A 15,209-nucleotide genomic window follows, 5' to 3' on the forward strand; every position below is an offset into this window, starting at 1 on the left:
TGTACATACCTTAATTAAAAATACTGTGTTGCTAAAAATGCTAGCAATCATCTGAGCCTTCAGAGAGTCATGATCTTTTTGCAGGTGGAGTGTCTTGCCTCAGTGTTGATGGCTGCTGACTGATCAGGGTGGTGGCTGCTGAAAACTCTGGCAGTTTCTTTAAATAAGGCAACAATGAAATGTATTACTTTGACTATTTCATGAAAGATTTATCTGTAGCATTGGATGCTGTTTGGTAGCGTTTTACCCACAGTAGAACTTCTTTCAAAATTGGAGTCAATCCTCTCAAACCCTGCCACTGCTTTATCAACTAAGTTTATGTAATATTCTAAATCCTTTGTTGTCATTACAACAGTGTTCACAACATCCTCACCAGGAGTAGATTCCATCTCAAGAAACCACGCTTTGCTCATCCATAGGAAGCAACCCCTCATTCATTCAAGTTTAATCATTAGATTCCAGAAATTCAGGGACATCGTCAAGTTTCACGTCTAGTTCTCTTGCTGTTGCCATCGCATCTGCAATGACTCGAACCCCTCAAAGTCATCCATGAGGGCTGGAATCCACATCTTCCAAACTCCTGTTGGTGTTGATATTTTGACCTCCTCCGATAAATCATGAGTGTTCTTACTGACATCTGGAATGGTGAGTTCTTTCCAGAACGTTTTCAGTTTGGTTTGCCCAGATCCATCAAAAGAATCACTGTTTATGGCAGCTATAGCCTTATGAAATGTATTTCTTAAATAATAAAGCTTGAAAGTCAGCTTCTCCTTGATCTATGGGCTGTGGAACGGATGTTGTGTTAGCAGACTTGAAAACAGCATCCATCTCTTTGTACATATCCATTAGAGCTCTTGAGTGACCAGGTGCATTGAAAATGAGCAGTAACATTTTGAAAGGAATGTTTTTTTCTGAGCAGAAGGTCTCAACTGTGGGTTGAAAATATTCAGTTTTGTAAATACGTGTTGACACCTAGGTTTTATTGTTGCATTTATTGAGCATAGGCAGAGTAGCTTAGCATAATTCTTAAGGGCCCTAGGATTTTCAAAAGGGTCGGTGAGCATTGGCTTCAACTTAAAGTCAGCAGCTACAATTAGCCCCTAACAAGAGAGTCAGCCTGTCCTTTGAAGCTCCGAAGCCAGACATTGACTTCTGTCTTGCTATGAAAGCCCTACATGGCATCTTCTTCCACTAGAAAAGACTTCTTCCAAAGTCTACACTGAAAACTTGTTGTTGAGTGTAACCACCTTCGTCAGTGATCTTAGCAGGATCTTCTGGATAACTTGCTGCAGCTTCTCCATCAGCACTTGCTCCTTCACCTTGCACGTTTATGTTATGGAAATGGCTTCCTTGCTTAAACCTCATGAATCAATCTCTCCTGTCTTCTAATTTTTCTTCTGCAGCTGCCTTACCTCTTTCAGCCTTTAAAGAATTGAAGAGAGTTAGGATTTTGCCCTAGATTAAACTTTGACTTAAGAGAATGTTGTGGTGGGTTTGATATTCTATCCATATCAGCAATAAGGCTGTTTGACTTTCTTACCATTCACTGGAGTAGCACTTTGAATTTCCTACTAAAACTTTTTATTTGCATTCACAATTTGGCTAACTGGTAGAAAAGGCCTAACGTTAGGCCTATAAAACGTTTTTGCACATCAATCATTTGACCTGCTCCCTCACTAAGCTTAATCATTTCTAGTTTTTCATTTACCGTGAGAGATGGGTGACTCTTCCTTGCACTTGAAGCCTTAGAGGCCATTGGAGGATTATTAACTGGCCTCATTTTGATATCGTTGTGTCTCAGGGAATAGGGAGGCCCAAAGAGAGGGAGAGATACAGGGTTAAGATTCAGTTGGTAGATCAGTCAGAGGACACACAACATTTGTACGGTAAGTTTGCTGTCTTACGTGGGTGCTATTCCTGGTGCCCCAGAGCGATAATAATAGTAATATCAAATGTCCCTGATTATAGGTCACCGTAACCAATATAAAAATAATGAAATACTGAGATTGAAATCTTGTGAAAATTACTGAAATATGACCCAGAGACATGAAGTGAGGATATGCTGTTGGAAAAACAGTGCTGATCGACTTACATGCTCAACGCTGGGTTGCCACAAGCCTTCGATTTGTTAAAAATGCAATATCTGTGAAGCACCTTAAAGTAAGGCAAGCCTGTATCTGGTGATACAGATATTTTCTTGTGCATCCTGGGGGTCTGGCAAAAGAGGGAACGGTAGCAACTCAATTGGTGGAGGACGCAGGCTGCTTCTGGAAATGGTATCAACTATCTGTCTCATTTGGTGTCCACTGCTACCTCCCCAACCCCTTGTCAGCCAGCAGGAACCACAGCAACGGGCCCACCCTGCCCCAGAATGGCCAGCTTGGCTCTTCTTTGAGAAGCTCCACCCTTCCCAGTCATTTCTTATTTTTGTACCCAGACATCACCTGAGTCCACCTCGAGCCTTTAATTAAGGTTAAAGAACAAAGGCTTAATTTCCATTTCATGTTCTATGAGGAGTCCAGTGTCCCCTCTGCTCCCCACAGCCAATATTCCTTTAATTCTTGGAGCTTTTAAAGTCTAAAGGATCTTCCGTTTCTGCAGACGGGCTTGGAATTCAAATTCTGACAGACACTGCATCCCATGCAAATTCCATCTCTTTGTGACTGTGCTCTTCTCTTTGGTTCATGCCACATCACTGCAAATGTAAAAATTGGTAACTTCCCTGGGATGCATGGGGTGCATTGAAGGAAAGGATACTTGTACAAAGCATTTTTCTGTAGCAACTATGCTAAATGTTTGGTGAGGGGTTGGGCGTGGAAGGTGGAGTTGGTGGTACCGGAGTTCTGATTACTCTCTTTGAAGAACCCCTGCATGACCTGACTGTCCATGCTCAGAGACATCCTTTCAAAGCGCCACCCTGCCAAGCTCACTCCCCTTTATTATGAGGAACTGTTTAGCTGCCACCCCTTGGAGCTGCCACATTGAGAGCCAGGCCCTGAAGGGAGGTGGCCCGAACTTCAAGTCCCGCTGTCCCGGGTTACTTGTGTTTGAGGGAGTGGAGGGAGCGGATGAGGAGCAAGTTACTTCAGCTCTCCAATTTTTGTTACTTCATCGATATAGGATAATAATTATAATACCTGCTTCGTAGTTAAATGAGGTGCTAGGCAGCACGGGGCCTGGAGTTTGCTGAAGGATCATGCACACAAGCGGCTGCCCGCTGTTCCTGGCTCAGTGCTCACCACTGCGTGTCACAAGGGGCGGCACCGTGGCCCCCAGAACAGGAAAACCCTGCATTTGCTACTCCCAGCTGCACGAGAGTGGAGGGAGGCTTGGACCTTTCCACCATCCCCTTCCCTTTCTTTGCCAGCTAGTAAGTATCCCAGAAAAGAAGGAGGACACTGATTTGTGCCCCCACTGGTGTGATAGTCCTTGCCATACATGGCTGATCACATGCAGCGGGTTTGGATTTCCATACCAGCTTTTCCCTCCAGCTGTTACCTAAGCTCTTACCCCCTAGTCCACTCAAGTCACCTCAGCAAACACCCGAGACCCAGACCCAAACTGAGAGGCGCTGCTGATGGTGCGGAGAGCGACACAGTCCAAAATAAGACGCGGAGCCCAAGCTGTCAGGCTGTGAGTGACAGCTGGCTCCCAGGGCTGACGGACGAGTTCTCTCCCTTCTCGTGGCGAGCCTTGTGCAAGCCCATCCAGAGGGGCTCTGAGAAGGGCGCCAGACATCGCGACTCAGGCGTTAAGGATGCGGGGTTAGGAGTAAAGAAAGAAACAAGGGAAACTTCTATTTCAACACAAATGTCACATGGAGGGTGATAGTAGAGAAACCCTGTGGTTGCCACTGCTAACACACGTCCTTTTGTTGTGAAACCACAGCTTCGCGCGCCTCAGTTCCAGCGCACCACCCACACCAGCGAAAGGTAGTGGTGATGAAGGGGCGGAATATGCCCTGGGAAGGTGCATTCTCATCCTGATGTTCCGCATCAGCCCAGTGTCCAAGAACCTTTCAGGCCTTTGCTTTACCCACCACTCAGCACTGTCCACTCCTCAGAGGCCCCTGCACGCCATCCCTTCTACCCCTTGAACTCACCATTGCTACGCTAGTTTTCCTCACAAGTGGCTTTGTGTTTTAAAATGGAGGTTTTATTATTATTTAGGTCAGGCAAGGCCGACAGATCAGGAGACGACTGCCATTGAGAAGAGTGTGTTCCTCCCAGTTCCGGGGCAGCGGGGAGCCACACCATGCCATGGGGGCTGTTCGGGGAGCACCAGGGTGGGTCAGGCAGCAGAGGGAGGGGAAATGCCTTTATTGTGGTTGCTGGGAAGGAATGGGTGACACGGGGGGAGCAGGCTCAGAATTGGCTGGTTTAAATAATTTCAGGCCCATGGGGCACAGGGGCTGTCTTTAGTTGTCCAGTACCTGGACCTGGGGCAGTTTAGGCGGGTGATAGGGACCCCAGAATGTGCAAGCTCAGTAAAAGAGGAGGTTGGAGTCTTAGCCGCTGAAATCTATGCCCTGTGAATTTATGGCATAATAGGTATAAAAAATAAAAGACCTCTGGACTGTAAAAACAAACAAAAGAGGTGGCTGGGGTGTGGGTTCTGGACTGGTTGGTTTGTATGTGAAAGCTACATTCCTAGGAGAGTCGTTCACCATCTCTAGGAGTTAGCCAGCCCTGGAAGGGGCCCTCCCTCCAAGGTCCACAGGGTCGCAGATCCAAGCATCAGAATACAGAAATAAAAGACACGGTTAATACTCTTGGTCATGACTCTCTGCTCCATGGAAACTGTCCGTGGCTTTCATTGGCTGCGAAGGTGGCATTCTAGTTTCCACCTTCTGGTCACTGCCCTGGGGTCTAGCCTGACCCATCGCTGTGCTCTCTTCTCCCCATAAACCCAGCATTCCAGCCAAACTGCACTCCACAGGCTTTTTCATCAGGCCCTTAAAAGCAACGGCCTGTGTGTTTTCGATGTGCCCTGTGTGCTGTCTGCCTAGCTGAGGCTTATCTTTAGTGCCATCTGCTCTGTGAGAATCTTCCATTGGTGGTGGTGGTGAGGGCCCCCACAGGTTATTACTAGGCACAGAGCTCTGCCTACAAACGTGTCTGGGGAGAAAAATGCCTGCTTCTTTTCGTCTGCTTCAATGCTGCCTCTCCTTTAAGTTGAAGACAAGGCCTCTCTAAAGACTGTCCAGCCTATTTGGACTTTCTTGCCTTTCCTTCTACTCTTAATTTTTATGAGACTCGAAGCTTAAAGATGTATTTTGTTTATAGTGCTATAGTACAAGCTGGTTTTGTTTCCCCCTCTTGTGGCAAGCACCTGAAGACAAACCCATGTCCCCTATCCGTCTCTAAGCCTCTGTATTCCAGCACTACCGAGAGCAGCCATAGACAGTCATCGGTTAGCAACACCGTGAACTGCCCTGTGAGAGGCAAAGAGAACACTGGAAGGGTTGTCAGGAGGCTGTGTCTAGGCTGGATTCTTCAGCTGATTAGCTCTCCACCCCTCGCTGCCTACAGGTGATGAGGATGTTTACAGACATGATCTTAGAGGGTGTGAACTCAGAACGCGGCTTGTGCAGAATGGCAGCGATTTTTTTCCCTCCATGGTTGGAGAATTGACCTCCTAACTTTTGATTTTCCAGCTTGTATCCTTCCCCAGAGGGGTTCGAAATGTCCTGTGAATATCACCAGAGTTTTAGACTTGGTCATTCTAGAACTGAATGGTGATTGCCCCCAACAAAAAGAGAATTTCTTTTGTTCCCCCATGTCTAGCCTCTGATTCGTCTTTTTTTCCACTTTGTTCTCACTGAACTAACTGCTTTGGCAAAACAAAAGCAGAACCATCACGTAGACATTTGGTAATTTTGTGGGCAAGCCTGTGGACAACACCATGGCCCCGTCTTGTCTTCCACCTCCCACATCCTGCTTTGACCTCAGGGTCCCATGTTCCCCAGGTGAATAGCTCATCATCTCCAGGTGATTCTATGGTCCGCATAATGTAGAAATGGCCACGGCAAGCTGGAGGAAAACAGAAGTACGATAGGTAGGGCATGGAGACCTCCCACAGGCCCTGGCGTCTCCGGAGGATGTTTATGGCGGGTTTGTATTTATAACCCTCGTGGAGGGCAGCACCAGAGGAAAGTGGCTCAAATTGCAGAGAGAGAGTTTGTAGACAGAGCTCATCTGTCGTGGGTGGTTAAAGCACCTGTCTGCCTGCTGGGAGAGGGAACATCCATGGGAACAATCTAGTTCCCCGCCAGCAATCTGATTTTACAATGACTTTTTCCCCTTTATTTCTATGCTGTTATCTGTTAAATGCCAGTTTGTCTAGTCTGCTTCTTACCTAAGTAAAACAGAGGACGTCTATACGTGACACACACAGATTCGTGTCCCTATTAAAGCTGGTATTTGCATTCACAAGAAAGCAGCCATTGCTTCCCATCCTGCATAAAAATGACATCCATTTCTCCTGGTTATTGGCTGTAGAGCCTAGATTGCAACCTGAATTTGGCTGATCGTGGAGGAAATACGCCTGTGGATGAGTGCAAACTAACTTTCTTTCTTTTCTTTTCCCCCCAGGATTATACCTTAACCATGTATTTTCAACAATATTGGAGAGATAAAAGGCTCGCCTATTCTGGGATCCCTCTCAACCTCACGCTTGACAATCGAGTGGCTGACCAGCTATGGGTGCCCGACACATATTTCTTAAATGACAAAAAGTCATTTGTGCATGGAGTGACAGTGAAAAACCGCATGATCCGCCTTCACCCTGATGGGACAGTGCTGTATGGGCTCAGGTCTGTGTGCCTCTTCAGGGCCAATTTTGCTGTTGCATGGTGCATGGGTGTGGAATATCTCACTTGAGATGATTATCGTAAGTGAGGCAATGACCTCAGATTAATTAGGAAGCGTCTATGAAGCACTTTAAGCTTTGCAGAAAACAAAAAAATCTCATAACCATAAAATTTGGGGCATTACTGTTACTATAAATAGTCATCAAGCAGTTGAAAAACAGCCACCTTTAGATCAATTGTATATAATTGGATTGCCACGTCTAAGAACACAGATTCCCTCAGGATGGATTTTCCGTATCATAGCCACAGAGCCCTGTAATTAATATCGCCCTGACACTGCAGTGGCTTCAGCGAAGTTTTTTTCAAAGCTGTCTGCACAGTTGGAAAAAAACGTCTGTTGCGCAGATTGTAGGGTTTACTCTCCACGGAGCTTTACTGAGGTAGTGCCACGAATATTTATGGGAATGACTAAGCGAGAGGTTTCCTGATGAGAAACAGCTCTCTCCAGCGCTCATAATCACTCAAATCAGGCAACCAGGCTGCCTTCCTGAGTCCCAGTGAGGAGGCCCTGGGCTTCCCTGGTTGCTTGGAAACCGCCAAGCCTTTCCATGGGGTTCCATCCCAGCTGGTGGTCAACTATTTTGAATATCACCTTGCTAAATGGTGCCCTTAAAAACCTTCTGTCTCCTGCATAGATTTTGCCTGATTTGGGGTTTGCTTTGTTGTAGAACAGTGTTTTGTGTGTATGTGTGTCTGCTTCTCGAACTCTTGGCCTAAAAGTGCCCTTGAGACCCTCTAGCCGTGGCTCTCGGTGTTGAGTGGGACACATGTGGGTAGCTTGGAGAAAAGATGTATCGGAAAGTGTTGTGAGCCCAGAGCCTTTGAGCTAAGACCCTAACAGCTATAAGCGAAATCATAACCGTATATATTTAAATCCACATCCCTGTGACTGTCATGCCTCAAAACGGGTAGAGTGAAGGATTTAACATTGCCTCAAATAGAACGTGTGAGTGATTTTCTCAGAACCACGGTTTAGAGAGTAGAATTTGGGGTTTTGGCAAAACCAGATGTTTTTAATGGTAAGCAGCACATGTCACCCAAGCCATGGTCTTCCTTTAAAGAGAGTCTAGCCTGGAGTTTCTTTGGGAGGTTTTCAGCGTTTTATGTTTTTGCCTGAAAATGAGACCTATGGTTGTAAGGCTCTGAAGGTTCGGGTTCTGATAAGTGCATCAGCTGCACAAACCGACTCTTCAGACGTCTTGGAAATGTAGAATGAGGAGCCATTTACCTGCCCCCATCCCCAAAAAAACTGAAGTGAAAGAAGCTCTGTGTGTGTAAATGCGTGTGAGTCTGTGTGTGTGTGTGGGGGGGTGTGGGTTGAGTTTTGTGTGTCTGTGGTATGTGACGTGTGTGGTGTGTACTTGTGTGTGTGTGTGTGTGTGTGTGGTGTGTGTTGGGTTTGTTGTGTGTGTGGTATGTGTTGTGTTGGCGTGCATTGTGCATGTGTGTGTGGTGTGTGTTTTGTGTGGTAATGTGTGTATTGTATGTGTGTGCACGTGTGTGTGTGATGGGAAAGAGCAAAAAGAAGCAAATATCAATAAAAATTAATGTAGGAATTTTTGACTTTTTAAACAAAACGTGCTATTTGGGTTTTCTCCACTTTATTTTTGCATTCTTTATTTTTTTTTTTTAACCAGAAGTAGAGTATGTTCAGTCTGTGTATGTCTTTGTTAAAAGCAAAGAGCTTTAACTCTGTTAAAATAGAATTATGTAATACACATAAAAACTCTGTCATAAATTCCCCAACTCTTGGAAAATGTTGGATTTTAGGTAAGAATAAGATAAACCAAGAAAAAAAAAATTGCTTGGTCTGTAAGTTTATATGTAAACGTTAAATAATAATGTAATAATAAGCCATGGGGACCTTTAGTAGTAAACTTTGTACAATAACCTAAAAAAGCCTTAGTCAAATTTATATCCATTATGCCTCTCAAACGTCTCTTCAATCAAGAAATGGATTTTTAAGTAAGTAGCTGGGTTTTTTTCAAGTGTGGTATAGGTATACTCCTTAGCTCTTTATTTACAGCATCATATTTTTGAAACAGTTCTTCGGAGTTACATAGACCTGGATAAGCTATCATAAAGAAAATCTCCAAAGTATAGACTGACTGCAACATTCTTCATGTGTTTAGCAGCTAAACTTATGTCATCTGCTCATTAGAAATTGGCTATTCTAGAAATTTCTGCCTTGATATTTAAAAAACACGTAGCTCTAGAGATTGATTTGAACTTCTGGACAAAAGAGCAAATTAAAAAGTCTCAACACTGATCATTAAACTCATATACACGTATTCTTTGCTATCCTATGTAAACTTCAGTACCATTTATATATTTTACATGTGACCTTTGATAAAAATCAAGGTGTGAGTGTTCACTTGGATCAGCCACCCTCCATCCTCTCTTTGGCCCCAAGGCCCACCTTCCCTCCCGGTCTTTTTACTGTTGCACTGGTTGGATGGTGACATGGCGGGCCAGGAGCGGGCCAGGAGTGGGCCAGTGTGTGTAACCCAACAATGCCTTGCATCCTTTCGGTCAATAGGTACTATGGCCTTGGCCTGGAGGAGGTCTGGCACAGCTGAGAACACTGAAGTTAAATTCCCCATGGTGGAAGGTTTGCAGAGAGCTGGGATTGTTCCTGCTCTCCTGCTTGTAACGTACGGCTGGGGAAGGTCCTGCCCACAGAGATTGCTTTCCTACTCATTATGTGCGTGAAATACTGGTTGGACTGGCTGTATCACTGAGACCTTCAGCTTGAATTTCTCTCACCCCTGGACACTGGGATTGGCTCTCACCTTGTCTGTCCAGCAGTGGCCTACACTGGTAGGTCAGTCACCACTTAGCTCCTCTAGGCTTCTTTCGTTACTCATGCCCAGCCGTTATGGGAAAAGCATCAGTGGGCTTTTGCTTTATCTAGGCTAGATGAAGACCTTTGGCTGTAGATGAGCTGTCCATGACGTAGGTTTGCACGTCACCTCAGCCTTATTCTGGGAAATCATTAATCCTTAACTCTGATGACTCTGCAAAAGTAGTCACTGACCACTCATGCAGATGCTTGAGAGTGATCACATTCTTGTAGTGATAAAAGGTTGTTTTAAATCATGAGCCATTTTCCCCATGACTCTTGTAGCCCATTGAACTTGAAACATGGGCTAACACGAGCTTGCTCTTCTTAGCAGCTTGAGCTCAGCTGAATACGACGGTGAACTGAGATCCCTGCACCAGCTGAAGTCAGCATGTGATGGGAGAGAACACTCTGGACAGGGCATGCCATCCTAAAATAAAACGTAAATCCCTGACAGTTTCCTTTGGACAGTCAAACCTTTTAAGGAACTAGGAAGATCTTGGCTGACTAAGAAACTAATGGGCTTTTGTCCTGTCCCAGTCACAGCTTTTCTGTTTTCTTTGATGCTGCACTGAAGTTTTCTTCTGTCTGTAAGAAGGCAGAATTATCATCCCTTTTCCTAACTTTCTTTTTCAGTCTCTTGGGCCTTGGATGTCATTGACCTTTTCACCTTGCATCATTAAGCATACTTTGTAATGTGGTCTTTTCTTCATGCCATACATGTTGTCATTTCTCTGATGCTATGAGTTGGCAAGGGGGGTTCACAAAATAGTATTCAGTTTGCTCCAAAAAGCACCTGGGAATCTGAGGCTGAGTCATCAAAACAACATAATCCATATTTTGCCTGAGAAGTGTATTGCAAAATCTGTTGGACCATACATGATAAAGTTCTCACTTGTGGCTAAAAATTGCTTTAAGTTGGCAAAATTGCCATTTCTATACTTAAAGATTGAAAGCAATATTAAGATGAAGCCAGAACTTGTATCAGACGATTCAAACGAACTCATCAAATTCGTTTGACTAGCATCTTATTCTGTAACTATTTTATACAGTGGTTCTGTTAAAATACTTTTCTCCTCAGAAAAGATATCAACGCACAGAGTTATTAGGGCTCGCATGATTTTTATGCAGCCATCCCTAACTCCCAAACCCTTGTTTTGTCACCATCTCCCAAATTATCCAACTAAAAAGCATATTGATAAATTTCTTACCAGACGGGATTATGCCAGTTTACATTCCCACCAGCAATAAAGTATATATTAGCTTTAGGACTGTGATACCTGCTTTGGAATTTATTATTACTGAGGCCACTGTAAGTAATCTATCCATTTTCTTCGTCTCTCAAGGCCGGTGAAGATCGCCTGACTTGCTTTAAGTTCTGGCTCATACATTTCTCTGCTCCCCACCCCCAGCATGTTTTATTCTTCTCCTCCTTATAAGGACTCTCTCACCTTCTCCGCAGACTCCCCCCTCACTTGGATTTGATGAGATTACTTCACACTTTAATTGGACAACTTCATCTTTGAGTTACAGAGAGCCCACCTGAGCTGTCTGTTGCTCACTCTTTGCCTCCCCTGTCAAAATGGAGAGCAGCTCGGCGTCCTGACCATTTCCAAAATGAGCTTCGCCTTGGCACCCTGTCACTGCTGGAGGACTTGGCTCCTGCAGTCCTGACCTCTCCCTTTCTGCTCCTCTCCTCCTCCCTCATCATGCTTCCAGTATACACACTTCCCTTCTGCTCTTAGAAACATCAGGCAGGCCCGCATCCTTGGGCCTTTGCACATGCCCTTGCGGGACACGGACTCCTCTGTGTCTAGATGCTTGCGTGTTCAGCGTCATGATAATGTAGTTAGGTAACTAAGGATTGCTCAGCTGTCACACTCATAGGGAGAGCCCTTCGCTGATCATTCATTCACTTTCTATTACATTACATTTTGGGTTGTTATCATAGCACTTACCCAGAGCTGACATTATCCTGTCAGTTTATTGCATTTCTTATTTATTGACTCAGTGTTCCCATCCATGATGACGGGGAAGCCACCATGAGAATATAAACTCTTGGAGAAAAGAATGGTTTCTGTCTTGTTCATTATTCCATCCCCAAATTCTAGAGTAGTGCTTCATGGGAAAAAAAAAAAAAAGTATGGCCTGAGCGTTAACTTTGAATTCCATTTAGCCTTTCCATAGTACTTATATTTTCATATTTTCCATTTAGGTGTTCAATCCCTTGGAATTTATCTTGGTGTAGGATGTGATGTAGCTATCCTCTCCCTCCCTCCCTCCCTTCTTTCCTTCCTTCCTTTCTTTCTTTCTTTCCTCTTCTTTGTTCTTTCTTTCTTTTTGAGACGGAGTCTCGCTCTGTCACCCAGGCTGGAGTGCAGTGGCATGATCTCGGCTCACCACAACCTCCATCTCCCAGGTTCAAGCGATTCTCCTGCCTCAGCCTCCCAAGTAGCTGGGATTACAGGTGTGCACTACCATGTCTGACTAATTTTTGTATTTTTAGTAGAAATGGGGTTTCACTACGTTGACCAGGCTGCTCTCGAACTCCTGACCTCGTGATCCACCCGCCTTGGCCTCCCAAAGTGCTGGGATGACAGGTGTGAGCCACCGCGCCCGGCCTGTTTGTTTCTTTTGACACAGGGTCTTGCTCTGTTGCTCAGGCTGGAGTAGAGTGGCACAATCATGGTGCATTGATACTGCAACTCCCAGCCTCTGATGATCCTCCTGCCTCAGCCTCCTGCGTAGCTGTGACCAAAGGCGCAGGCCACCACACCCAGCTATTTTTTTTTTTTTTTTTGTAAAGATGGGGTTTTATTATGTTGCCCAGGCTGGTCTCAAACTTCTAGCTTCAAGCAATCCTCCAGGAGGCCTTGGCCTCCGAAAATGCTGGGATTATAGGCATGAGTCACCATACGCTGTCCGATTTTTTGTTCTTAAATGCTTAGCTCTTTGTCCCAATACTTACCAGTTTATTCTTCCACATTAACTTTAGAATCATTTATTTTATCAAATTCCTAAACGTATATCTTGTGTTGTTTGTTGGAATTATGCTCATTTAGCACTACTTCGGCAAGAGCAAAAGCTACACTATATTCAATGTTTCCTGCATGAGCATGGCACGTTTGCATTCATGTCTTTGTTTATGGCTTTCAGTAAAGTTTTGTCATTTACTCCATTGACTTCTAAACTTTCCATTTTTAACTTCACATTTCTTGCTAAACTTACTCCACTTTTTCAAAGTGTGATGCTGTTAGAAGTAGAATTATTGCTCCATTATTTTTCTAGCTGGCTTTCCCTGGTATGTGGGAAGGCTCTTGGTCAATTTGTACATAACTATCTTTAAGTATGCATCTATCAAATAATATAGCTAGCCAGTCTAATGTTTCATTATTTTCAACAGTTTAGTTAATCCTGACTATTTTAGTCTTACAGTCATATTGCTTATAAGGATGATTTTTTACCTTCATTTTCAATTGTTTTATTCTTATTTCTGTTTTTTTGTATTTTCACCTTCCAGAACAATGATAACCAGTGCTAACAGTGTTAATATCAGCACATTTTTCATTGTAATGGGTGCTTCTTGTGGCCCACCATGAAGGATGAGCTGCACTTTTAGTTTAATGTAACTATTCCTTATTCTTTTACTTCCATTATTTTTTGTTCCTGATATATACATTAATATCTGTAAGTCCACCAACACCACTATGCATTTTGTGCAATTTAGAAATTCACTTCAGGCATGTGACCAGTAAGCATGTTAGTGCTAATACTATCTCTGCAGAGAAGCAAGTACAGTATGAAATAAAGCAATGAAAACATTTATGTGAAATGTATATTCATGCTAAATCTGACTTTAGGCTTAACTCTATTAAAAAGGAATTGTCAAACTGCCAATGTAGTTCATTACAATACTTCTTATTTTACTTTCATCACCGCTAAGAGCTTTAACTATGACCAATGTTAATTAAACCAGCTTCTCCAATTTTCTATCTAGTTTTAAAACAATTATTATCTAAATTTTTTCAACTTGCTAGTTCCTCTGCATGTGCATGAAGATAGACATAGAGAGAAACCAAAAAAAAGTATGTATGCCTTACACAGACATGCTTGGACTTTCTGTGTTTTCATAAATTTTCCGTTTTTTAAATAACCAGTCATTTTACTTTAGGACAAAAATTTAGCATAGACCGTAATTTGAATCAACTTTTAGATCAAATCTGAATTAGCAAAACATTCTTTTATTCAATAAGTACACATCTTCTTTGGCATATTTTATATACAAAACTTTTCACTGTAATTCTTATTGTTAATAATACTCAATTTTGTGAAAACCTACGAAGCAAGAAATCCTGAACTGCCTATCAAATGTTAGCATTTTCCATATGAGAACCATTCTGTAATTTATAGAAATGTTTCCTCACAATTTTCATTTGACTAGAAATGACCCAGACATCCAATGAACATCAAAAGAATTTTAAGGTTTTAAATTACACAAAAAGTTCACCTACCAGGATTTATTCTATTTACATCTACTCAAGCCTTTCATTTTTTAAAGAGTTTATCTAGATTCATTCTGAGAACTGAGATTATACAAAGCTACTTATCATTTGCAGTTACTTCCTTGTCCACCATTTTTTAAAATGTGAATATCAGGTGTTCACCTGTGTAAGGACCTTAAGATTAAATACATGGGTATTTTGGCCAGTAACTCAGAAGATACAGCTGTTTTCATTAAACCAACAACCCTAAATTAGCCATTTCTCAAACAATGTCACATAAACAAAGATCATTTTGTTTTGGCTGAGTTATAATTTTATAACCTTCTGTGCGAAATCCTGACACCTCAAAATATCTAGCAGAGACAAATATAAAACCCAGACAAAAATGTATGCCGACAGTTCTGAAGACATTTCTATTTTCATCTTTTACTTTGAAACTCTAGCAATGAGATAGCAATACAAACCCATCAGTTTACGAACAGGTTTACATGCTTAAAATTTGTTCTGATAGGTAATCCAATGAAGGCTGTGAACCACAGTTTTAGGTAAAGCAGTTTCCAGTTTTTATTTATTTATTTTTTTATTTATATATTTATTTTTGAGACAGAGTCTCGCTCTGTCGCCCAGGCTGGAGTGCAGTGGCGTGATCTCGGCTCACTGCAAGCTCCACCTCCTGGGTTCACGCCATTCTCCTGCCTCAGCCTCTCAAGTAACTGGGACTACAGGTGCCCGCCACCTTGCCCAGCTAATTTTTTGTATTTTTAGTAGAGACGGGGTTTCACCGTGTTAGCCAGGATGGTCTCGATCTCCTGACCTCGTGATCCGTCCACCTCAGCCTCCCAAAGTGGTGGAATTACAGGTGTCAGCCACCGCGTCCGGCCTCCGGTTTTATTTTTAAAGGCCAAACTTCCCCAGGCTCCAGAGATCACTGGGGCCAAACGGCACTACAGAAGATCATCACATAACTCCATCCCACTTTCCCACTGAACAGCAA

The 15,209-nt window shown here is 43.3% G+C and overlaps 1 protein-coding gene across 2 annotated transcripts in view; it reads left to right on the top strand.

Moving 5' to 3' along the window:
- Positions 1–15,209, top strand: part of GABRB3 (gamma-aminobutyric acid type A receptor beta3 subunit) — a 228,470-nt gene that overhangs the window by 148,844 nt on the left and 64,417 nt on the right. For both annotated transcript variants that reach the window (XM_003900676.5, XM_003900675.5), the window contains exon 4: positions 6,594–6,814. In XM_003900676.5, the coding sequence (XP_003900725.1) occupies positions 6,594–6,814 (221 nt within the window). The remainder of the gene's footprint in view (positions 1–6,593; positions 6,815–15,209) is intronic.

Source organism: Papio anubis, chromosome 7, assembly GCF_008728515.1.
Source record: "Papio anubis isolate 15944 chromosome 7, Panubis1.0, whole genome shotgun sequence".
NCBI lineage: Eukaryota > Metazoa > Chordata > Mammalia > Primates > Cercopithecidae > Papio > Papio anubis.